The following is a 25,790-nucleotide window of genomic DNA, read 5'->3' as shown; positions in this document are numbered from 1 at the left end:
TTTAAAGTTGTCAAGAAGTTGTTGTAAAAGTCTATAATGTCACTTCAACAACAGACATGTAGCCTACACATGTGGCAAAGACGTTAAATCCAATCAATAATTGCGTTTTACATGACACATACACTACCGTTCAAAAGTTTGGGGTCACTTAGAAATGTCCTTGTTTTCCATGAAAACATACATGAAATGAGTTTGAATAGGAAATATAGCAAAATGTATAGGAAATGTAGACATTGACAAGGTTAGAAATTATGATTTTTAATTGAAATAATAATTGTGTCCTTCAAACTTTGCTTTTGTCAAAGAATCCTCTATTTGCAGCAATTACAGCCTTGCAGACCTTTGGCATTCTAGTTGTCAATTTGTTGAGGTAAGCTGAAGAGATTTGACCCCATGCTTCCTGAAGCACCTCCCACAAGTTGGATTGGCTTGATGGGCACTTCTTACATACCATACGGTCAAGCTGCTCCCACAACAACTCAATAGGGTTGAGATCCAGTGACTGTGCTGGCCACTCAATTATAGACAGAATACCAGCTGACTGCTTCTTCCCGAAATAGTTATTGCATAGTTTGGAGCTGTGCTTTGGGTCATTGTCCTGTTGTAGGAGGAAATTGGCTCCAATCAAGCGCCGTCCACAGGGTATGGCATGGCGTTGCAAAATGGAGTGATAGCCTTCCTTCTTCAAGATCCATTTTACCCTGTACAACTCTCCCACTTTACCACCACCAAAGCAACCCCATACCATCACATTGCCTCCACCATGCTTGACAGATGGCATCAAGCACTCCTCCAGCATCTTTTCATTTGGCTGTGTCTCACAAATGTTCTTCTTTGTGATCCGAACACCTCAAACTTCGATTCGTCTGTCCATAACACTTTTTTCCAATCTTCCTCTGTCCAGTGTCTGTGTTCTTTTGCCCATCTTAATATTTTATTTTTATTGGCCAGTCTGAGATATGGCTTTTTCTTTGCAACTCTGCCTAGAAGGTCAGCATCCCAGAGTCACCTCTTCACTGTTGACATTGAGACTGGTGTTTTGCGGGTACTATTTAATGAAGCTGCCAATTGAGGACCTGTGAGGCGTCTGTTTCTCAATCTAGACACTAATGTATTTGTCCTCTTGCTCAGTTGTGCACTGGGGTCTCCCACTCCTCTTTATATTCTGGTTAGAGCCAGTTTGTGCTGTTCTGTGAAGGGAGTAGTACACAGCGTTGTACGAGATCTTCAGTTTCTTGGCAATTTCTCGCATGGAATACCCTTCATTTCTCAGAACAAGAATAGACTGACGAGTTTCAGAAGAAAGTTATTTGTTTCTGGCCATTTTGAGCCTGTAATCGAACCCATAATTGCTGATGCTCCAGATACTCAACTAGTCTCAAGAAGGCCAGTTTTATTGCTTCTTTAATCAGCACAACAGTTTTCAGCTGTGCTAACATAATTGCAAAAGGCTTTTCAAATGATCAATTTGCCTTTTAAAATGATAAACTTGGATTAGCAAACATAACGTGCCATTGGAACACAGGACTGATGGTTGCTGATAATGGGCCTCTGTACGCCTATGTAGATATTCCATTACAAATCAGCCGTTTCCAGCTACAATAGCCATTTACAACATTACCAATGTCTACACTGTATTTCTGATCAATTTGATGTTATTCTAATGGACAAAAAATTTGACATTTCTAAGTGACCCCAAACTTTTGAACGGTAGTGTATTTGCAAGACAAAACTGCACCAATTAGGTTGTCGAATTGCACACGATGAAATGGACGAAGACATACAGTACCAGTCCAAAGTTAGGACAAACCTACTCATTCCAGGGCTTTTCTTTATTTTTTACTATTTTCTACATTGTAGAATAATAGTGAAGACATCAAAACTATGAAATAACACATAATGAATCATGTAGTAACCAAAAAAGTGTTCAAAACATTCAAATATATTTTTATATTTGAGATTCTTCGAAGTAGCCACCCTTTGCCTTGATGACAGCTTTGCACACTCTTGGCATTCTCTCAACCAGCTTCATGAGGTAGTCACCTGGAATGGATTTCAATTAACAGGTGTGCCTTCTTAAAAGTTCAGTTGTGGAATTTATTTCCTTCTTAATGCGTTTGAGCAAATCAGTTGTGTTGTGACAAGGTAGGGTTGGCATACAGAAGATAGCCCTATTTGGTAAAAGACCAAGTCCATATTATGGCAAGAACAGCTCAAATAAGCAAAGAGAAACGACAGTCCATCATTACTTTAAGACATGAAAGTCAGTCAATCCGGAACATTTCAAGAACTTTGAAAGTTTCTTCAAGTGCAGTCGCAAAAACCATCAAGCGCTAAGATGAAACTGGCTCTCATGAGGACCGCCACAGGAAAGTTCTTCTTTGTGTTCTTCTCTGCTGCAGAGGATAAGTTCATTAGAGTTACCAGCCTCAGAAATTGCAGCCCAAATAAATGCTTCACAGAGTTGAAGTAACAGACACATCTCAACATCATAGTCGAATTGCTGCAAAGAAACCTCTACTAAAGGACACCAATAAGAAGAAGAGACTTGCTTGGGCCAAGAAACACGAGCAATGGACATTAGACCAGTGGAAATCTGTCCTTTAGTCTGATGAGTCCAAATTTGAGATTTTTGGTTCCATCCGCCATGTCTTTGTGAGACGCAGAGTAGGTGAACGGATGATCTCCGCATGTGTGGTTTCCACCGTGAAGCATGGAGGAGGAGGTGTGATGGTGCACTGCTGGTGAGACTTAGATTTATTTAGAATTCAAGGCACACTTAACCAGCATGGCTACCACAGCATTCTGCAGCAATACGCCATCCCATCTGGTTTGCGCTTACTGGGACTATCATTTGTTTTTCAACAGGACAATGAACCAACACACCTCCAGGCTGTATAAGGGCTATTTGACCAGAAGGAGAGTGATGGAGTGCTGCATCAGATGACCTGGCCTCCACAATCCCCCGACCTCAACCCAATTGAGATGGTTTGGGATGAGTTGGACCTCAGACTGAAGGAAAAGCAGCCAACAAGTGCTCAGCATATGTGGGAACTCCTTCAAGACTGTTGGAAAAGCATTCCAGGTGAAGCTGGTTGAGAGAATGCCAAGAGTGTGCAAAGCTGTTATCAAGGCAAAGGGTGGCTACTTTGAAGAATATATAATATATTTTGATTTGTTTAACACTTTTTTGGTTACTACATAGTTCCATATGTGTTATTTCATAGTTTTGATGTCTTCACTATTATTCTACAATGTAGAATATAGTCCAAATTAAGAAAAACCCTTGAATTAGTAGGTGTGTCCAAACTTTTGACTGGTAATGTATACTGAGTGTTACGACACTGAACATATACTGTAATCCCAATGTTTCTTGTATTCTTATCTCATCGCTGTAGTTCAACTAGTGCAGTATATATAAAACATTCCTAAACGTTGGCATGAGATGTAACACGTAAATTATTTAAAGGCAAAAAGGAAATTATTATATTTTCTCACATGTAAAAAGGATGGTCAGTACAATTGACAGTGGCAGCCAACTGGAACAAGGATGCACACACAATGTAAAAAGCATATCTTCTCGTCCTTCTGTCTAAATTGCTCCAACATTTCAAAAACACTCCCACCTAACATATCACATTTTATAAATTTGCATCACCAGGATAACAAATGTAGGCCTATGTACATGGTAGAAAACATATCAACCGTGTATTACTGAATACAGAGGCCTACCTCTGGGGAACCCTCAGAATCGTCAAATGCTTCAGCAAAGTCCGTTGGAGTTTTTCTCAGAGTCTGGTCCGTGGGCAGCGTGCTGTCATTGTAAGATCTGACGAACTTGAAGTCACTTGTGAGCAAACCTGTTGTCAGGTACGCATCATAATTGTAAGTGCTGTGGAGAGTTCCTGTTTCAGCATGACAATGCCCCTGTGAACAAAGCGAGGTCCATACAGAAATGGTTTGTTGAGATCGGTGTTGAAGAACTTGACTGGCCTGCACAGAGCCCTGACCTCAAACCCATCAAACACCTTCAGGATGAATTGGAACACCGACTGCGAGCCAGGTCTAATCGCCGAACATCAGTGCCTGACCTCACTAATGCTCTTGTGGCTGAATGGAAGCAAGTCCCCGCAGCAATGTCCAAACATCTAGTGTAAAGCCTTCCCAGAAGAGTGGAGGCTTTTATAGCAGCAAAGGGGGGACCAACTCCATATGAATGCCCATGATTTTGGAATGAGATGTTCGATGAGCAGGTGTCCACATACTTTTGGTCATGTAGTTTATCAATAACAAACATAGGCCTACCCCATCACAAGTCTAAAAAAACACATATAATAACACATCAAGATTTAGGTTATCATTTATACTGCAGGGGGTGGAAATAATTATCTAAAACATCACAAATTGCATGAAACCTGAACCATGTATAATCGATACCTAATAGGGAATGAATAAATCCGTGGGAGTAGCCTAGTGATTTCTCCAGGGGGAAAAGTGATTGTACAAAGCATTATAGCTGAGATTCTAAGAGAAGTATAGCCTCTATTCTAACATATGTAGGCCTAAAAACAAATCTAATTTATTATTATTTGCCTACCTCTGGGGACCCATCAGAGTCATCAAATGCTTCAGCAAAGTCAGTGGGAGTTTTTCTCAGAGTCTGATCCGCAGGCAGGGTGTTGTCATTGTAAGATCTGACGAACTTGAAGTCACTGGTGCGCGAACCCGTTGTCAGGTACGCATCATAATTGTAGGTGCTGCGGAGAGTTCCCGCGCCATCCACCTCTGCATAGTTGGGAGGGAGATACGCACTGGGGATGGCGACCGCTCCGTCAAACAACAGTCTGGGCTTTCTCCTGCGGCAAAACCTCACGGCCAGGATGACAATAATGAAGGTGAGGAAAAAGGTGGAGACGGAGACCAGCGCGATGATCAGATAAGAGGTGAGTTTGGAATTGTTCTCATCAAAATATATATCTTTCAGTTCCGGCACTTCAGCCAAGTTGTCAGAAATCACTAAATACATGGCACATGTCGCAGATAGAGAGGGCTGTCCGTTATCTTTCACTGCCACAATAAGGTTCTGTTTCATGCTGTCAGATTCAGAAATGTCCCGCTGTGTCCTGATCTCTCCGCTGTGGAGACCAATAGTGAACAGTCCCGGATCAGTGGATTTGACTATATGATAGGAGAGCCAGGCGTTCTGGCCGGAGTCTGCGTCCACCGCTATCACCTTAGAAACCAGAGAGCCCCCGTGAGCAGCTTTGGGGACCAGCTCGGTCATGAAGGAGTTCCCCTCCGGGGCGGGATATAGTATCTGAGGAGAGTTGTCATTCACATCCGTTATGAACACACTGACGGTCACGTTGCTACTGAGTGGAGGAGAACCGTTGTCCCTGGCCACCACTTGGACTTTAAAGCTCCTGAACTGCTCATAATCAAACGACCTCACAGCATGGATCACCCCCGTGTCTCCGTTAACGGATAAAAACGAGGACACTGGGACACCGTTCACATCACCGGGTAAGAGAGAGTAAATCACTGTACCATTCTGTCTCCAGTCTGGATCTCGTGCGGTAAGGGAACACAATGATGAGTCGGGTTTGTTATTTTCAGTCACGTGGGTGCTATAGGACTGTTCCTCAAACACAGGTGGATTGTCGTTCACGTCGGCTACAGATAACGTAACACTTTTAGAGGAGGACAGAGGCGGAGAGCCCTCGTCGGTGGCAGTGATTGTAATGTTGTAATCAGACACTAGTTCACGGTCTAGTTCTCCCGTGGTCACCAAAGAATAGTAGTTTTTGATGGATGGCACCAGCTTAAATGGAACGTTTTGCTGAATGGAGCAGCGGACCTGACGGTTATTCTCAGAGTCTCTGTCCTGCACGTTAATGATGCCCACCTCTGTACCAGGTGATGTGTTCTCAGGAATGGGGTTACTCAGAGATTTTAGATATATCACAGGTGCGTTGTCATTTACATCAGTGATATCAATAATTACTTTTGAATCAGATGAAAGGCCATAGCCGTCTTTACCCTCTATGCGCATTTCATATTTTGGGTCGCCTTCGAAATCTATCGGACCTATCACCTTAATTTCTCCCGTACTGTGGCCCAAAGAAAATACCTTTATTGCTTTGTCAGATATGCGACTGAATTCATACGTCACTTCCCCATTTACTCCCTCATCTGCATCTGTAGCACTTACTGTAACCACTACAGTATCTAAAGGAGAGTTTTCAGGAAGACTGGCTTTATAGACGGCCTGGCTAAACACTGGGGCGTTATCGTTAGCATCCAGTACAGTGACGTGTATGACTACAGTACCTGATCTCTGAGGAGTGCCACCATCTATTGCTGTTAGCAGTAAACTCATCTCCCGCTTTTCCTCACGATCTAGTTCTTTATCTAAAACCAACTCTACGTTCTTTCTTCCGTCAATGTAATCGTGAACAGACAGCACAAAATGTTCATTCCTTTGTAATGTATACCTTTGCACTGCGTTCTGTCCCATGTCTGCGTCATGTGCCTCGTTAACACGATAGCGAGCCCCTTTGACTGCCAACTCACTAATTTCCAATTTGATGGTGTCCTTCGGGAAAATGGGTGAATTATCATTGACATCCTCAATCAGTAGTGATACACGATGCAATTCCAACGGACCTTCTAGAACTAACTCGAATTTAAACATACACGAAACCTTATCTCCACATAGCTCCTCCCTGTCAATCCTTTCCGCAACAATCAAATCCCCGGTACTCTGATTAATATCACAATAATGTTCATGGTTCCCCTCGGTATCAATGCGGGCCTTACGAGCGGACAGTCTGCTAGCTTTCAAACCGAGATCTTTGGCTATATTTCCAATTACAGATCTGAGTTCCATCTCCTCCGGAAAAGAATAGCTCACGTCTCCAAAGGCAGAGTACAGCGTTTGGAGAAATAATGCAAAGCCGCAGACCAGGCCTGCCACCGATATTCCTTTGTGCCCCATCCTTGGATTATAAACTGAAAACGACCATATAGTTAAATACTGGAATGTAAACAAATAGTATTCCACAAAAATATGGAGTCAGAATAAAATAATATCCACCGAATGTGCCAGAACTCTGACCGTTTCCAAATATTTTCCGCAGCTAAATGGCACCAGAGCACACTGGCCTTGAAACAGAACGAAGTGGGTGGAGAACTGGGTGTATAACCACACAGCTGGTGAATAGCGACACAGTGAGTACTCTTTAGAAATTACATATGGTGACAAACATTCTTCTAAATCTTTATTTCACGAAACGTCATCATAGAAAGCTGTAGCCTATATAAGTAGGCTGCATGATTGACTAGGTAGACTACTGTAATTATTGGGGGGAAATCACCCCAACCTTATGGAAATAATCCAAATATATAGAAAAACAGTAACTGGCAGTAAAACACCCAACACATTAATTACGGAAGGGTAAATCCATTTGAATTCAATCACTTTTTGACAGCATCCCTTAAACAAAACTTTCTATTCATGTTTGCCCATGGAAAAAGTGGTCAGAACGTGACTTTTTGGACCTGAATGCCAAAACATTCAGGAGATAAAGGTGCTCAAAGTTGACTTATTTTGCATTTCAAATCAAAACGGGTGATATCAAAAAGTGATTGAGTTCAAATGGATTTACCAGGCATTAAAATCCATATCAGACTATTTTAAAGAGTTAAGATATAGATTGGAGAAAATACGTTCCAAAGTGAACACATATCCAAAAAGGTATAAGTCTCATTTTTAGTGTCGGTATTTTAGTTAACACAAACTCATCAATGCAATATACAAAAACAGAGAGTATGGCAATGAATGAAAGTAATGACAGTCAAAAACGATTAAAAGTAAACCCTATAGGTCTTAAAATGGTCATTTCAGCACAATGGACAGCGACATACCAAAGCCGCTGCACAACGCTTCTCTCAACACTCTGGCTTAGTAGCTCTCCATATACCGTATTTCTATTTTGTAACCCGTTTCCGAATAGGCCTGCACTCGAACAGGACAAACTAGGCATAAACTAGGCTACTAACTCATTTTAACCTCAAACATGCAGCGTGTAGGTATATGTCAAAAATCAAAATAATTCACAACAGAAACATCACAGCTCAAAGCACATAATCACATCAAAATAATTCAAACCACATAATAGATTAGTATAAACATTTTTCACTTCAATTTTGAGGGTATATACATTATCATCAATAGCAACAAACCTAAAGCATGAACAAGTTGCCCAATATGGTGCATTCAAGACAACTCGGAAACTCAGAACCTCTGAGTAAAACTTTGCGTACGTTTTTTGCGTAGAGATTCCTATTGGTTGATTCTGACACTTTCCAAGTGGGAAACTCGGAGCTCATCTTTCTACAATGAGTTTCCAATTCGAAAATATAAATAAAATAAAATCAAGCCTACCTCTGGGAACCCCTCAGAATCGTCAAAAGTTTCTGCAAAATCAGTAGGAGTTTTTCTCAGAGTCTGGTCCGTGGGCAGCGTGTTGTCATTGTAAGATCTGACGAACTTGAAGTCACTTGTGCATGAACCCGTTGTCAGGTAGGCGTCAAAATTGCTGCGGAGAGTTCCCGCGCCATGCACCTCTGTGTAGTTTGGAGGGAGATACGCGCTGGGGATGGCGACCGTTCCGTCAAACAACAGTCTGGGCTTTGTCCTGCGGCAAAACCTCACGGCCAGGATGACAATAATGAAGGTGAGGAAAAAGGTGGAGACGGAGACCAGCGAGATGATCAGATAAGAGGTGAGTTTGGAATTGCTCTCATCATGAGATATATCTTTCAGTTCCGGCACTTCAGCCAAGTTATCAGAAATCACTAAATACATGGCACAAGTCGCAGAGAGAGAGGGCTGTCCGTTATCTTTCACTGCCACAATAAGGTTCTGTTTCATGCTGTCTGATTCATAAATGTCCCGCTGTGTCCTGATCTCTCCGCTGTGGAGGCCAATAGTGAACAGTCCCGGATCAGTGGATTTGACTATATGATAGGAGAGCCAGGCGTTCTGGCCGGAGTCCGTGTCCACCGCAATTACCTTGGAAACCAGAGAGCCCCCTAGCGCAGCTTTAGGGACAAGTTCGGTCATAAAGGAGTTCCCCTCCGGGGCGGGATATAGTATCTGAGGAGAGTTGTCATTCACATCCGTTATGAAAACACTGACGGTGATGTTGCTGCTGAGCGGAGGAGAACCGTTGTCCCTGGCCACCACTTGGACTTTAAAGCTCCTGAACTGCTCATAATCAAATGACCTCACAGCGTGGATCACCCCAGTGTCTCCGTTAACGGATAAAAACGAGGACACCGGGACACCGTTCACATCACCTGGTAAGAGAGAGTAAATCACTGTACCATTCTGTCTCCAGTCCGGGTCTCGAGCAGTAACGGAACACACAGAGGAACCAGGTTTGTTATTTTCAGTCACGTGGGCGCTATAGGACTGTTCCTCAAACACAGATGGGTTGTCGTTGACGTCAGTTACAGATAACTGAATAGTTTTAGAGGAGGACAGAGGCGGAGAGCCCTCGTCGGTGGCAATGCTTGTAATGTTGTAATCGGACACTAGTTCACGGTCCAGTTCGCCCGTGGTCACCAGAGAATAGTAGTTTTTGATGGATGGCACCAGCTTAAAAGGAACGTTTTGCAGAATGGAGCAGCGGACCTGACGGTTATTCTCAGAGTCTCTATCCTGCACGTTAATGATGCCCACCTCTGTACCAGGTGACGCGTTCTCAGGTATCGGGTTACTTGGAGATTTTAGATATATCTCAGGGGCGTTGTCATTTATATCTGTAATGTCTATTATCACTTTAGTGTCTGAAGAAAGGCCATAACCATCTTTTCCTTCTACAAACATTTCATATTTGGATTCCTCTTCATAGTCTAACTCCCCTATTACTGTAATGTCCCCCGTTTTCTGGTCCAATGTAAACATTTTCCTTGCCTTATCAGACATTCGACTAAATTCATACATTACTTCGCCGTTCACTCCTTCATCTGCATCAGTACTGCTCACAGTAACAACTAGTGTACCTAAAGAAGATGTTTCCGGCAGACTGGCTTTGTAGACGGCTTGGCTAAACATTGGGGCGTTATCGTTAGCATCCAGTACAGTGACGTGTATGACTACAGTACCTGATCTCTGCGGAGTTCCCCCGTCCACAGCTGTGATCAATAATTGTAATTCCTGCTGCTCTTCACGGTCTAATTCTTTGTCAAGCACTAACTCACCGTATTTGCTACCTGCAGAAGTGGTTTGAACACTCAACACAAAATGGCTATTCCTTTGTAGCATGTAACTTTGAACTGCATTCTGTCCTATGTCTGCGTCATGAGCAGCGTTCACACGATAGCGAGCTCCTTTGTCAGCTGATTCTCTGATTTCCAGTTTAATTGTATCCTTTGGAAATATGGGTGAATTGTCATTGATATCTTGTATTTGAAGTGATATGCGATGTAACTCAAGAGGATTCTCTAGGACTAACTCAAAGCTCAGAAGGCATGACACCTTTTCTCCGCAAAGCTCCTCTCTGTCAATCCTTTCGGTAACAATCAAATCACCACTATTCAGATTAATGTCCCAATAACGTTTGCGGTTCCCTTCGGTATCAATTCGGGCCTTACGAGCGGACAGTCTGCTCGCCTCCAACCCCAGATCCTTGGCTATATTTCCAATAACAGATCCGCGTTTCATCTCCTCCGGAAAATAATAGCTCACCTCTCCATAGGCGGAGTTCAGTGTAAGAAGAAAGAATGCAAAGCCGCAGACCAGGACTGCGACCGAAAATCCTTTGTGCCCCATTGTGGGATTAAAACGTCAAAACACCTTACAGCCAAGATACTATACAATGCAAACAAATAATATTTCATAAAAAAATACAGTTTCATCGAAATTACATCCTCAAAATGTGCACGCAATCTGACCGTCTCCAACCTTTTCCGCAGCTAAATGGCACCCGAGCCTTGTAACAACACAAGTGGGTGGAGAACTGGATCTATAAAAACATAGCTGGTGAATAGCGACACAGCGAGTACCCTTCAGATATTACACATTATCTGACATTCGTTGATATGTGTCACCAAAAGTATTTCAATAGGCCTATGAGTAGCCTAGGCTGAATTGATTGATAAACTATTGGAAATAACAAAAGAGAAGAACAGCAAACGACAGTATATAAAACCACAAAACCATAAATGATTGCCATTAACCCGCATTCTATTGATATGAGTTAAGATCAGGTGGAATGAATATATTACAAACGAGAACACATCTCTGATAGGATGTAGGCTACAATGCAAATAACAGACTTAGGCTATGCAATTTATAGTGCCGCTCCTTCAGCCATTACAAAAGCATCAGTGCCATTAACAGAAAAACAGAGTATGGCACGAAATGACCGTTGTGACACTAAACAATCAGTAAATCTTATTGGCGTGAAATCGGATTGTATGCATTTACAGCACCATGGACAGTGGCATTGCGAGGACGCTGCACTTCAGACACTCTCACACCGCTACTCTCATCACTGTGTAAATAGCTCTCAATATAAAGTATTTATCTTCTTCCAAAAACGAGCTAAATAGCACTTCACTCGAAAAGAGCCAAACTCCTATATCAACCCTTTTCCTGTAACCTCAAAACTGTACAGTGTGTATGTGAAAAATGAAATCACAAACAGTAGGCTCCACATGACAAACCAAACCACATAATATTAGCATCCCTGGATTTCTCACTACAACTTTAAGGGGATTGAAATGCGTTGTAAATGACATCACACGTGGAGAACAAACTAGTTGCCTAAATAGACAAGCTAAATTACGCATTCCTGTGGGCCCATTGGGAGAATGATTTTCTTCAGTGGAAAAAATGTAGAAACCATCTTAGCTGTAATTGAATGAAAATATAGCTGTATTCCATAACATTATGAAACCAAATGTAGTTTATTTCTATTTACAATAAGTCCTACCTTTGGGGAGCCATCAGAGTCATCAATTTCTTCAGCTAATTCTGTTGGAGGATAGAGGCAGAAAGCCTTCGTCGGTAGCAGTGATTCGAAATGTTGTAATCAGATACTAGTTCACGGTCCAGTTCGCCCGTAGTCACCAGAGAATAGTAGTTTTTGATGGATGGCACCAGTTTAAAAGGAACGTTTTGCTGAATGGAGCAGTGGACCTATCGGTTTTCTCAGTCTCTATCCTGCACGTTCGGTTTCGGTTTCCATTCCAGTGTTGCCGAGGTGGTGCGCTCAGACCGGTGGCTCAGTAGACCGGCGAATCAGAGCGCGGGAGGGGAGCAACGGGAGGAGACGTGACAGTACCAGGTGACGCGTTCTCAGGTATGGGGTTATTCAGAGATTTTACATATATTACAGGGGCGTTATCATTTATGTAGGTTATTTCTATAATTAATACAGAATATTAAGTTAACCCAGGCCCATACTTGGCTCTAATTTGCAATTCATATGACGACCCCTCTTCATAATCAACTGACCCAATAACCCTTATTTCCCCTTTCTTAGGATCAAGCGAGAATAGTTAAACATCCTCATCTGAAACATGGTCAAAGTCGTACGTCTCTTCACCATTTCCTCCCTCATCTGCATATGTAGCACTCACTGTAACTACAGTATCTAAAGGGCAGATGGGCTTCATAGACGGCCTGGCTAAACACTGGGGCATTATTGTTAGCATCCAGTACAGTGATGTGTATGACTACAGTACCTGATCTTTGCGGAATGCCACCATCTACAGTTGTCAGTAGCAATTTTATCTCCTGCTGATGTTCAAGATCTAACACTTTGTCTAAGACTAACTCACAGTATTTGCGTCCACCACTTTTCGCATTAATGCTCAAAACGAAATGGCCATTTGTTTGCATTGTATAGCTCTGGACCCCATTCTGCCCGATATCTGCATTGTGGGCCTCATCTAATGAAAATGCGCAACTTTAATTGCAGATTCTGCTATCTAAATTTTACTTATGTCGTTTTTAAATTCTGGGGAATTATCATGAATATCTTGAACATCCTGTTTTAAAAATGCACAAAGCCTTCTTGCCACAAAGCCCCTCTCTGTCAAGCCTCTCTGCAACAATCAATTCCCCGGTACTCAGATTAAAGCGGCAATAAGCAGTAGAAACAATAACATAGCTGAGTGATGGGGCTGGAGAAATATAACCACTCTCAAAAGTATAGTTTTAACCATGTTGAGAGGCTATATAGTGTTCGTTTACATTTTCTTTGTTTACAAACAACAGAGTAAATAAATAGCTTATATTTAGAGTTCTGATGGGGAACGACAGTTGAACTAAGCTCATGGGGCATTTATAAGTTATATTCTTCAATAATCAATAATAATAATAATATGCCATTTAGCAGACGCTTTTATCCAAAGCGACTTACAGTCGTGCGTGCATATATTTTTTTGTGTATGGGTGGTCCCGGCGTTCGAACCCACTACCTTGGCGTTACAAGCGCCGTGCTCTACCAGCTGAGCTACAGAGGACCACGGGTCAATGGGTACACATTAATGTATATGTCAAAACTTGATTTAGCAAATGCTGATTGCCACTTAAATGTCACAATAACGTTGTTGGTTCCCTTCGGTATCAATACGGGCCTTACGACCAGACAGTCTGCTCGCGATCAGCCCGAGATCCTTGGCTATATTTCCAATAACAGACCGGCATTTCATCTCCTCCAGTAAAGAATAGCTCACATCTCCATAGGCAGAGTGCAACATGAGAAGAAAGAAATCAACGCAGCAAGTCAGGACTGTCACGGAAAATCATTTGTTTCCCATCCTTTGAATAAAAACGGTGAAACACCATGAATGTGTATAAATCAATGTTCATAAATAGTCTAGTATTCCACAAAAGATTATGAAAATTCGCCACGTCATCAACAAAATATGTACGCAATCTGACCGTCTCCACTACTTTCTGCAGTGAAATGGCACCAGATCTAGCGACACAGTGAGTACCCTTCAGAAATTACACAAATGATCTGATATCGTCCTGAATGCATTTCAATTAAAGACGTGCTAGGCTACATGCATTCTTGATCAACTATTCGATACATTCATCTCTTTAGATCAATGAATAACCGAATAGAAAGACAGGATATAACCTAAAACCACCACAAATAAACCATAGTACGTTGCTGTTGGTCTTTAGGTTAGCAGTCTTTCATCTGTGTCCTGCATAAAAATACTGACGTAAGCAAAGTGATAACTTTCAAACAATAATGACTAGTTAGTCTTACCGCTCTTGAATACATGATTTCAGCACCTCGGACAGCCACACTCAGTTCAGAGTTGGTCCTTGCTATGTGGAATCATTGGGACGTCCCTAGCACACTGAAGTTCACGTTTAAAATGATTACGGTAAGGGTTAAGGTTAGGGTTAGGGTTAGATTAGGGTTAGGGTTATGGTTATGGTTATGGTTATGGTTAGGGTTTAGGGTAGGGACGCCCCAAGGATCTCGGATAGCACTAATCGTTTAGAGTTGCTGCTGTTTTTACTGCTGAGTTATAGCTGATTTTCTCATCACTTTAGCTCGCTAAATGATTCTATACAAACAGGTCTACAAGTAAACTGTACCACAATAGGCTACCTAACTACCAACCAAAATTTACAAAACTACCATGAACACATTCTCTGTAACATCTGTACAGCGTACATGCTGTACAAGTATCCAGCCAATTTATCAATCACAAAAACAAGCACAATAAACCGGTCACAACACAAACATTTCAACATCAATAAAATGTCTCCCTTTGAAATGAAAGGGGATTGAATCGTTGCATTTTATCTCTCATTGTACAGAACTTGCTGTGAAATAATATTCTTAAAACATAAAAGCAAATCTCCTCAATTTCTATTTGCAGGAAAGGCCTACCTCGGCGGATCCCTCAGAATCGTCAAGTTCTTCAGCAAAGTCTGTTGGCGTTTTTCTCAGAGTCTGGTCCGCGGGTAGCGTGTTGTCATTGTAGGATCTGACGAACTTGAAGTCACTAGTGCGTGACCCCGTAGTCAGGTAGGCGTCATAATTGTAAGTGCTGCGGAGAGTTCCCGCTCCATCCACCTCTGCGTAGTTGGGCGGGAGATACGCACTGGGAATAGCGACCGCTCCGTCAAAAAATTGTCTAGGCTTTCTCCTGCGGCAAAACCTCACGGCCAGGATGACAATAATGAAGGTGAGGAAAAAGGTGGAGACGGAGACCAGCGAGATGATCAGATAAGAGGTGAGTTTGGAATTGCTCTCATCATGAGATATATCTTTCAGTTCTGGCACTTCAGCCAAGTTGTCAGAAATCACTAAATACATGGCACACGTCGCAGAGAGAGAGGGCTGTCCGTTATCTTTCACTGCCACAATAAGGTTCTGTTTCATGCTGTCGGATTCAGAAATGTCCCGCCGTGTCCTGATTTCTCCGCTGTGGAGACCAATAGTGAAAAGTCCAGGATCAGTGGATTTGACTATATGATAGGAGAGCCAGGCGTTCTGTCCGGAATCCGCGTCCACCGCTATCACCTTGGAAACCAGAGAGCCCCCGTGCACAGCTTTGGGGACCAGCTCGGTCATGAAGGAGTTCCTCTCCGGAGCGGGATATAGTATCTGAGGAGAGTTGTCATTCACATCCGTTATGAACACACTGACGGTGATGTTGCTGCTGAGCGGAGGAGAACCGTTATCCCTGGCCACCACTTGGACTTTAAAGCTCCTGAACTGCTCATAATCAAACGACCTCACAGCGTGTATCACCCCTGTGTCTCCGTTAACGGATAAGAACGAGGACACTGGGACACCGTTCACCTCACCGGGTAAGAGAGAGTAAATCACTGTACCGTTCTGTCTCCAGTCTGGATCTCGAGCAGTAACAGAACACACGGAGGAGCCGGGTTTGTTATTTTCAGTCACGTGGGCACTATAGGACTGTTCCTCAAACACAGGTGGGTTGTCGTTCACGTCAGCTACAGATAACTGAATAGTTTTAGAGGAGGACAGAGGCGGAGAGCCCTCGTCGGTGGCAATAATTGTAATGTTGTAATCAGACACTAGTTCACGGTCCAGTTCTCCCGTGGTCACCAGAGAATAGTAGTTTTTGATGGATGGCACCAGCTTAAAAGGAACGTTTTGCTGAATGGAGCAGCGGACCTGACGGTTATTATCAGAGTCTCTGTCCTGCACGTTAATGATGCCCACCTCTGTACCAGGTGACGCGTTCTCAGGTATGGGGTTAGTCAGAGATTTTAGATATATCTCAGGGGCATTGTCATTTATGTCTGTGATGTCTATAATCGCTTTAGTGTCAGATGAAAGACCGTAACCATCTTTCCCTTCAATAATTATTTCATGTTTAGCTTCTTCTTCATAATCTATTTCTCCTATTAGTCTAATTTCTCCAGTTGTCTGATCTAATGCAAATAGTTTTCTGGCTATGTCAGAAATGCGACTGAATTCATACATCACTTCCCCATTCACTCCCTCGTCTGCATCTGTAGCACTCACTGAAGCCACTACAATATCTAGAGGAGAGTTTTCCGGCAGACTGGCTTTATAGACGGCCTGGCTAAACACTGGGGCATTATCGTTAGCATCCAGTACAGTGACGTGTATGACTGCAGTACCTGATCTCTGCGGAGAGCCACCGTCTACAGCTGTAAGCAATAATTTTAACTCCCGCTGCTCCTCGCGGTCTAATTCTTTATCTAGTACCAACTCACCATATTTACTACCAACCGTATTGGTTTGAACATTCAGCACAAAATGGCCATTCCTTTGTAACATGTAGTTTTGTACTGCGTTCTGTCCTATATCTGCATCGTGGGCAGCATTCACACGAAAGCGAGCGCCTTTGACAGCCAACTCACTAATTTCGAGCTTGATAGACTCCTTTGGAAAAATAGGCGTGTTATCGTTAACATCCTGAATTTGCAATGTGATTCGATGCAACTCAAGTGGATCTTCAAGCACAAACTCGAATTTTAGAGCACATGAAACCTTCTCTCCACAAAGCCCCTCTCTGTCAATCCTCTCGGCAACAATAAAATCCCCAGTACTCAGATTTATGTCACAATAACGTTTACGGTTCCCTTCTGTATCTACACGAGCCTTACGAGCGGACAGTCTGCGCACATCGATCCCGAGATCCTTGGCTATATTTCCAATTACAGATCCGCGTTTCATCTCCTCCGGAAAAGAATAGCTCACATCTCCACACACGGAATGCAGTGTAAGAAGAAAGAGAGCAACACAGCAGACCAGGCCTGTCACCGATATTTCTTTGTGCCCCATCCTGGCATTAAAAACGTTGAAAAGCCTAAATATTACAATGTAAAGAAATCGTATTCCACAAAAGATTCACTATGATCTAAATTAAATCCACAAAATGTGCCAGAAATCTGACCGTTTCCAATCTTTTCCGCAGCTAAATGGCATCTGAGTCTTGTAACACCACCAGTGGGTGGAGAACTGGATCTACCCAAACACAGCTGGTGAACAGCGACACAGCGAGTAATCATTAGATATTACACATACATACTGTATTAACAAACATTCTTCTAAATCTATGTTTCACAAAATGTAGATTCTATTTCACCAAATATAGATTTAGAAGAATGTTTGTTCATATGTGTAGTGTCTAAACAGTAGGCCTACTCAATGTGTTGAATAAATAGCCTAATGCATGATTGATTACTGTAACTATTCGGGGGAAATCACCCCAAGCTTATAGAAATAACCAAAAAGAAACACAGGAAACGGCAATAAAAGACCTAAAGCATGAATTAGGGCAATCAAAGCATCATCATACTATTTTCATGAGTTAATATTAGGTAGAAGAAATACATTGCACAGAGGAAGGCATCTGTGATAAATTAGGCTATAGTTCTACATTCCAAGTATCAGATGTATAATGCTGGTATTTTAGTGAACACTCATCAATGCAATATACAAAAACAGAGAGTATGGCAATGAATTAAAGTAATTACAGTGATACAGCAATAAGAAGTATACACTGCTAGCTACAAATGGGATTTCAGCCCCATGGATAGTGGCACAGCAATGCTGCTGCACTTCAGACACTATCACACCACGTATCACTGTCTTAATAGCTGTATACATAAAGTATTTGTTTTTCGTAATCCCTTCCCAAAAAGGCCTCCACTCCAACAGGGAAAACTCGTAATAGTAACACATTTTAACCTCAAACATGTGCAGTGTGCATGTCAAAGAACAAAACCAATCACAAACAGAACCATCACAAATCAAACCGCATACTCAAACCACACAACTCAAGGCAGTAGCATCAATCTTTTCTAGTTCAATTGTGAGGTGATTTAAAAAATCATAATTACATTACAAATTGCATCAAACCTAAAGCATGAACATGTTGCCTTATAGACAAGCTGTGGTATTAATGTACTCCCGTTCAATAGGCTACATGATTTTCTCAATTTCAAAAAATGCGTTATTGTACAAAGCTGCTTAACTGTAATTGTATGAAAAGTTTGGCATCTATTCTATGATAAATACAATACATCTATAATTTATTTTTATTTAGAGTTCAAGCCTTACCTCTGGGGAGCCCTCAGAATCGTCAAAAGTTTCTATAAAGTCAGTTGGGGTTTTTCTCAGAGTCTGGTCCGTGTTTTCATTGTAAGATCTTGAAGTCACTGGTGCGCGAACCTGTTGTCAGGTACGCATCATAATTGTAACTGCTGCAGAGAGTTCCCGCGCCATTCACCTCTGCATAGTTGGGAGGGAGATACGCGCTAGGGATGGCGACCGCTCCGTCAAACAACAGTCTGGGCTTTCTCCTGCGGGAAAACCTCTCGGCCAGGATGACAATAATGAAGGTGAGGAAAAAGGTGGAGACGGAGACCAGCGAGATGATCAGATAAGAGGTGAGTTTGGAATTGCTCTCATCATAAGATATCTCTTTCAGTTCCGGCACTTCAGCCAAGTTATCAGAAATCACTAAATACATGGCACATGTTGCAGATAGAGAGGGCTGTCCGTTATCTTTCACTGCCACAATAAGGTTCTGTTTCATGCTGTCAGATTCAGAAATGTCCCGCTGTGTCCTGATCTCTCCGCTGTGGAGGCCAATAGTGAAAAGTCCTGGATCAGTGGATTTGACTATATGATAGGAGAGCCAGGCGTTCTGGCCGGAGTCCGAGTCCACCCCTATCACCTTGGAAACCAGAGAGCCCCCGTGCAAAGCTTTATGGACCAGCTCGGTCATGAAGGGGTACCCCTCCGGGGCGGGATATTGTATCTGAGGAGAATTGTCATTCACATCCGTTATGAACACACTGACGGTCACGTTGCTGCTGAGTGGAGGAGAACCGTTGTCTCTGGCCACGACGTGGACTTTAAAGCTCCTGAACTGCTCATAATCAAACGACCTCACAGCATGGATCACCCCCGTGTTAACGGATAAAAACGAGGACACTGGGACACCGTTCACATCACCGGGTAAGAGAGAGTAAATCACTGTACCGTTCTGTCTCCAGTCTGGATCTCGTGCGGTAAGGGAACACAATGATGAGTCGGGTTTGTTATTTTCAGTCACGTGAGCGCTATAGGACTGTTCCTCAAACACAGGTGGGTTGTCGTTGACATCAGCTGTGGGCCGGGGCGGAGAGCCCTCATCGGTGGCAATGATTGTAATGTTGTAATCAGACACTAGTTCACGGTCCAGTTCGCCCGTGGTCACCAGAGAATAATAGTTTTTGATGGATGGCACCAGCTTAAAAGGAACGTTTTGCTGAATGGAGCAGCGGACCTGTCGGTTATTCTCAGAGTCTATCCTGCACGTTTATGATGTCCACCTCTGTACCAGGTGACACGTTCTCGGGTATGTGGTTAATATGAGACTTTAAATCAGGGGAACAACTTTCACTGGGGATGGAAGAGACATATCGCTCCCACATTCAGAAATTGCATTTTTGTGCCCCCCAGTTTTATCATTGGAATGTGATAGAAAATGAGTCAACCGTGTGCTTTAGGACCATGCGGACGCCTCCGAGCGGTCGGGTAGGCTGTTTGGAGTGTTTATCCGACTGGATAAAAATAAATAAAAATAAAAATAATAATATGTTCCCCCCACTTCTAAAACCAAAGTTGCGCCCCTGCTTTAAATATATCACAGGGGCTTTGTCAATTACATCTGTCAGGTCTATGATCACTTTGGCATATGAAGCTAACCCTAAACCATCCTTCGCTTTAACACGCAATTCAAATGATGAGACTTCTTCAAAATCAACTGTGCCAATAACTCTAAGTTCTCCAGTTTGTCGGTTGAAAACATTTCTTATCCTCATGTGAAACATGATTGAAGTCATACAGTATGCCACTTCCCCATTCACTCCCTCATCTGCATCTGTAGCACTTACTGTAACCACTACAGTATCTAAAGGAGAGATTTTTAGGTAGACTAGTATTATAGAAGGCCTGGCTAAACATCCAGTACAGTGACGTGAATGACTACAGTACCTGATCTCTAGGGAATACCTCCATCTATCGCTGTCAGTAATACTTTGAACTCCTGCCTTTGTTCACGATCAAGTTCTTTCTCTAAAACTAGCTCAAATGTATTTCAGTTAAAGCAAAATTGTCATTCTTGTCTAATGTGTATCCTTGAACCGCATTTTGTCCTATATCTGCATCTTGAGCCACCTCCAATCAGAAACGAGCACCTTTGGCTGCTGATTCACTTATTTCCATCTTAATCAAATCCTCGTTAAATTGTGGGAAGTTGTCATTTGCATCTTGAACATGAAGACTAATACGTTGAAGCTCCAAATAATTCTCTAATGCAAGTTATTGTTGTAAAAAGCACGAAGCCTTCTTGCCACAAAGCCCCACTCTGTCAATCCTCTCGGCAACAATCAAGTCCTCTGTACTCAGATTAATATCACAATAACGTTTTTGGTTCCCTTCTGTGTCAATACTAGCCTTACGAGCAGACAATCTGCTCGCCTCCAGCCCGAGATCCTTGGCTATATTTCCAATCATATATCCGCGAATCATCTCCTCCGGAAAGAATAGCTCAGGTCTCCATAGGCGTAGTGCAGCGATAAGAGAAATAAAGTAAAAGCGCAAACCAGGCTTATCATCAGGATTCCTTTGTGCCCCATCCTGTCATTAAAATAGTCAAATTGTATAGCCTATATACTTCAGTGTAAACAGATATAGTATTCCACAAAAAAATATGTAGTTCAATGTAAATAATATCCACAAGTGCACGCAATCTGACCGAATCCAATCTTTTTCGTCGCTATTGCAGCCAAGCCACTGAGCTTTATGACAACACCAGTGGGTGGAGAACAGTATATATTCAAACTCAGCTGGTGAACATCGACACAGTGAGAACCTTCCAGAAGCTCCACTTTTTAACTAATATTAAATGTTTATTTCACGAAAAGTCGTGATAAGGCCAATAAGTAGGCTGCATGATTGATTACTGCAACTATTGGAATACGTGTTACTCCTAGCTAATACAACCAAATAGAAAGATAGGAAATGACAGTACATAAAACAGTAAGTCGATGTGGCAAAGAAGGAAAGTAATGCAGTTCATCAGTAGCCATAAATATAGACTAAGCCCTACTGCTTTTACAGTGATTGTGAGTTTGTTTTCTCCAATTTCAGCACCTTGGACAGTGACTGCAGCGCGGCACTTGGCATGGACACTAGCACAACCACTCTCATCATTCTGTCTAAATAGCTTTCCACATGCAGTATTTTGCTTGTTTTACCCCATTCCAAACTAGCTTTCACTCCAGCAGTGCCAAGCTCTAAACAGAAACATATTCTCCAAACTGCAATGTGCATGTGAACAAACCCAGTCAAACTATCAATAAACCAACAGAAGATAGCCACATCACAAATCAAATCATATGTAAGCATTTTAAGATGTATTACTTCAATCATAAGGGGATTGAAAAATTACAATGCATTGCAAATAAAACCGTAGCAAAAAATATGTTGCATTAATAGACGACCTGGTGTAATAACATTTTATCCCGATCGAATAGGCCTACTGATTGTTCCCTGCATGATTTTGTTTTGCAAAGAATCTTATCTGAAACGGTAAAAGAGTATAGCCTCTATTATATGCTGAATAAAACCAAAGCTAGTCTGTTTTTATTGAAAATAAAGGCGTCACTCTGGGGACCCATCAGAGTCATCAAGATCATCAGCAAAGTCTGCAGTAAGGGAACAAACTGAGGAACCAGGTTTGTTTTGCAGTCACGTGAGCTCTATAGGACTGTTCCACAAACACAAATAATCCAAATGTTTAAATATTTTTCAGCTCAAAACTGCAGCAAACCAAAAAGAGCTGGAAACACTCCACTTCCACAGATGTAGCGCAATGGCAAATCTTGAGCAGTGGAAGGAGAGTGAATATACTCTAGCTCAGCTGGTGAATAGCGACACTGGGAGCACCCTTCAGAAATTACACATATCATACAGTCTGCTAAATACATGAATGCATGATACAATATTGTAACATATATTGACCCCGTTTTTATCAAAACCATGCTAGTATAAACCACATCAACTCCATCAACGCATTTAAACAGATATGTTTTGCAAAGAACATTCACTTGACTATGGGCAATAATAAAGGGACAAAAATTCTGCAGGCCTAAAGTATTTGTCAGGAAACGGAATAAATCAGAGAGAACAATGAACAACATTTCACCCAAATGCTCTGGAAACTGTTATTTCAGCACCAAGTACAGCTACACTCAGCAGCAAGAGAGACACATGAACAACTAACTATTCCTTGCATTCTTATCGCAACCAATATGCATTATTCAAGCAACTAGCGATCTTAAAAACCATCCCGTTTATGAAATAAATCCTTGATAAATGTAAATGTTGAAGGGAAATGGATACATGTTGTCATGAGATGATATCCCCTATCTTATCAGTACGAAGCAAGTTGGTTTAACCCTATGAGAATTAAACAACAATGTCTAAGCCAAGCGTATTCCATTTTTACGCATTATTATACATATTCGGGTGTAGGCTACTGTTATATATAACAAAATAAATAAATAAAATCTGTATATCCATTTAAAGTAGATGCATACCTCTGAGGACCCATCAGAATCATCAAGTTCTTCAGCAAAGTCTGTTGGAGTTTTTCTCAGAGTCTGATCCGCAGGCAGGGTGTTGTCAATGTAAGATGTGACGAACTTGAAGTCACTTGTGCGTGAACCCGTTGTCAGGTACGCATCATAATTGTAGGTGCTGCGGAGAGTTCCCGCGCCATCCACCTCTGCATAGTTTGGAGGGAGATACGCACTGGGGATGGCGACCGCTCCGTCAAACAACAGTCTGGGCTTTCTCCTGCGGCAAAACCTCACGGCCAGGATGACAATAATGAAGGTGAGGAAAAAGGTGGAGACGGAGACCAGCGAGATGATCAGATAAGAGGTGAGTTTGGAATTGTTCTCATCAAAATATATATCTTTCAGTTCCGGCACTTCAGCCAAGTTGTCAGAAATCACTAAATACATGGCACATGTTGCAGATAGAGAGGGCTGTCCGTTATCTTTCACTGCCACAATAAGGTTCTGTTTCATGCTGTCAGATTCAGAAATGTCACGCTGTGTCCTGATCTCTCCGCTGTGGAGACCAATAGTGAAAAGTCTCGGATCAGTGGATTTGACTATATGATAGGACAGCCAGGCGTTCTGTCCGGAGTCCGCGTCCACCGCTATCACCTTGGAGACTAGAGAGCCCCCGTGAGCAGCTTTGGGGACCAGCTCGGTCATGAAGGAGTTCCTCTCCGGAGCGGGATATAGTATCTGAGGAGAGTTGTCATTCACATCCGTTATGAACACACTGACGGTGACGTTGCTGCTGAGCGGAGGAGAACCGTTGTCTCTGGCCAGCACCTGGACTTCAAAGCTCCTGAACTGCTCATAATCAAACGACCTCACAGCGTGTATCACCCCTGTGTCTCCATTAACGGATAGAAACGAGGACACCGGGACACCGTTCACCTCAACGGGTAAGAGAGAGTAAATCACTGTACCATTCTGTCTCCAGTCTGGGTCTCGAGCAGTAACGGAACACACAGAGGAACCGGATTTGTTATTTTCAGTCATTTGGGCGCTATACGACTGTTCCATAAACACAGGTGGGTTGTCGTTGATGTCAGCTACAGATAACTGAATAGTTTTATAGGAGGAAAGAGGCGGAGAGCCTTCGTCGGTGGCAGCGATTGTAATGTTGTAATCAGACACTAGTTCACGGTCCAGTTCGCCCGTGGTCACCAGAGAATAGTAGTTTTTGATGGATGGCACCAGCTTAAATGGAACGTTTTGCTGAATGGAGCAGCGGACCTGACGGTTATTATCAGAGTCTCTGTCCTGCACGTTAATGATGCCCACCTCTGTACCAGGTGACACGTTCTCAGGTATGGGGTTAGTCAGAGATTTCAGATATATCTCAGGGGTGTTGTCATTAATGTCAGTAACATCAATAATGACTTTAGCATTGGAAGTAAGACCATATCCATCTTTCGCTTCTATTCGCATTTCATACACAGATTCTTCCTCGAAATCTATAGGCCCTATGATCTTTACGTCGCCTGTTTTCTGGCTTAAAGCAAAAATGTGTCTAGCTGTATCAGAAATTCGACTAAATTCATACGTCACTTCTCCATTTACTCCCTCATCTGCATCCGTAGCACTCACTGTAACCACTACAGTATCTAATGGAGAGTTTTCCATCAGAGTGGCTTTATAGACGGCCTGGCTAAACACTGGGGCATTATCGTTAGCATCCAGTACAGTGACGTGTATGACTACAGTACCGGATCTCTGCAGAGTGCCACCATCCATCGCTGTAAGCAATAGTTTCAACTCATGTTTCTCTTCACGATCTAGCTCTCTGTCTAAAACTAGCTCACCATATTTACCCCCATCTGCGCTAGATTGCACAGCCAGCACAAAATGTTCATTCCTTTCCAGTGTATAGCTTTGTACTCCGTGTTGTCCTATGTCCGCATCATGGGCCTCAATCAAAAGAAAACGAGCTCCTTTGACAGCAGACTCTGTAATTTCTAGTTTGATTATGTCTTTTGGAAAAATGGGTGCATTATCGTTGATATCTTGTATTTGAAGTGATATACGATGCAATTCCAAGGGATTCTCGAGGACCAATTCGAATCTGAGAAGACAAGAAACCTTTTCTCCACAAAGCGCTTCTCTATCAATTCGGTCCGCGACAATCAAATCACCGGTACTCAGATTAATGTCACAATAACGTTTACGGTTCCTTTCTGTATCAATACGGGCTTTACGAGCTGACAATCTGCTCGCCTCCAGCCCGAGATCCTTGGCTATATTTCCAATCACAGATCCGCGTTTCATCTCCTCCGGAAAAGAATAGATCACGTCTCCATAGGCGTAGTGCAGTGTAAGAAGAAAGAAAGCAAAGCCGCAGACCAGGCCTGCCACGCAAAATCCTTTGTGTCCCATCCTTACATGTAAACGGCGTGATATTCAGGCTGTAGTTATGTGTATCGATGTATGTAATGTAAATATTCCACAAAAATGTATTTTGTTCATTCGAAAATAGCCTAATTCCAATTAACCAGAGAAAACACTAACACACGGACTGTTTCCACGGTTTTCTGCAGCGCAGTGGCAAATCCAGAGCTGTGTAGGCTATTCGTGAATCTGAGTGGGTGGAGAGCAGAAGTTATCCTAGCTCAGTTGG

The 25,790-nt window shown here is 42.5% G+C and overlaps 2 protein-coding genes and 2 pseudogenes across 4 annotated transcripts; all 4 read right to left on the bottom strand.

Annotated features, from left to right (window-relative positions):
• Positions 1-4,597: 4,597 nt before the first annotated feature.
• On the bottom strand, positions 4,598-17,282 carry LOC311120697 (uncharacterized protein; the record flags this gene model as incomplete). The annotated part of the gene is made up of 3 exons (XM_084195270.1): positions 14,937-17,282; positions 8,443-10,840; positions 4,598-7,011 (listed from the first exon to the last, which is right to left on the bottom strand). Coding segments are annotated over exons 1-3 (7,104 nt in total), but the record flags the coding sequence as incomplete, so codon positions are not given.
• Positions 17,283-18,599: 1,317 nt separating this feature from the next.
• LOC311120696 (protocadherin gamma-A12-like) lies at positions 18,600-19,978 on the bottom strand (annotated as a pseudogene). Its single transcript has one exon. The product of its transcript is annotated as a protocadherin gamma-A12-like (transcript).
• Positions 19,979-20,036: 58 nt separating this feature from the next.
• Positions 20,037-21,184, bottom strand: LOC311120695 (protocadherin beta-16-like; annotated as a pseudogene). The gene is made up of 2 exons: positions 20,155-21,184; positions 20,037-20,047 (listed from the first exon to the last, which is right to left on the bottom strand). The product of its transcript is annotated as a protocadherin beta-16-like (transcript).
• Positions 21,185-23,032: 1,848 nt separating this feature from the next.
• LOC311120694 (protocadherin beta-15-like) lies at positions 23,033-25,549 on the bottom strand (the record flags this gene model as incomplete). The annotated part of the gene is made up of 1 exon (XM_084195269.1): positions 23,033-25,549. One exon carries the CDS (start codon positions 25,547-25,549, stop codon positions 23,033-23,035), a length of 2,517 nt encoding a protein of 838 aa, XP_084051395.1.
• Between the last annotated feature and the right edge of the window lie 241 nt (positions 25,550-25,790).

The sequence above is a fragment of the Coregonus lavaretus genome (genome assembly GCF_964263955.1).
Source record: "Coregonus lavaretus genome assembly, contig: HAP1_SCAFFOLD_4324, whole genome shotgun sequence".
NCBI lineage: Eukaryota > Metazoa > Chordata > Actinopteri > Salmoniformes > Salmonidae > Coregonus > Coregonus lavaretus.
The sequence above is the reverse complement of the archived record's forward strand: the minus strand, read 5'-3'. Positions and strand labels throughout refer to the sequence as shown.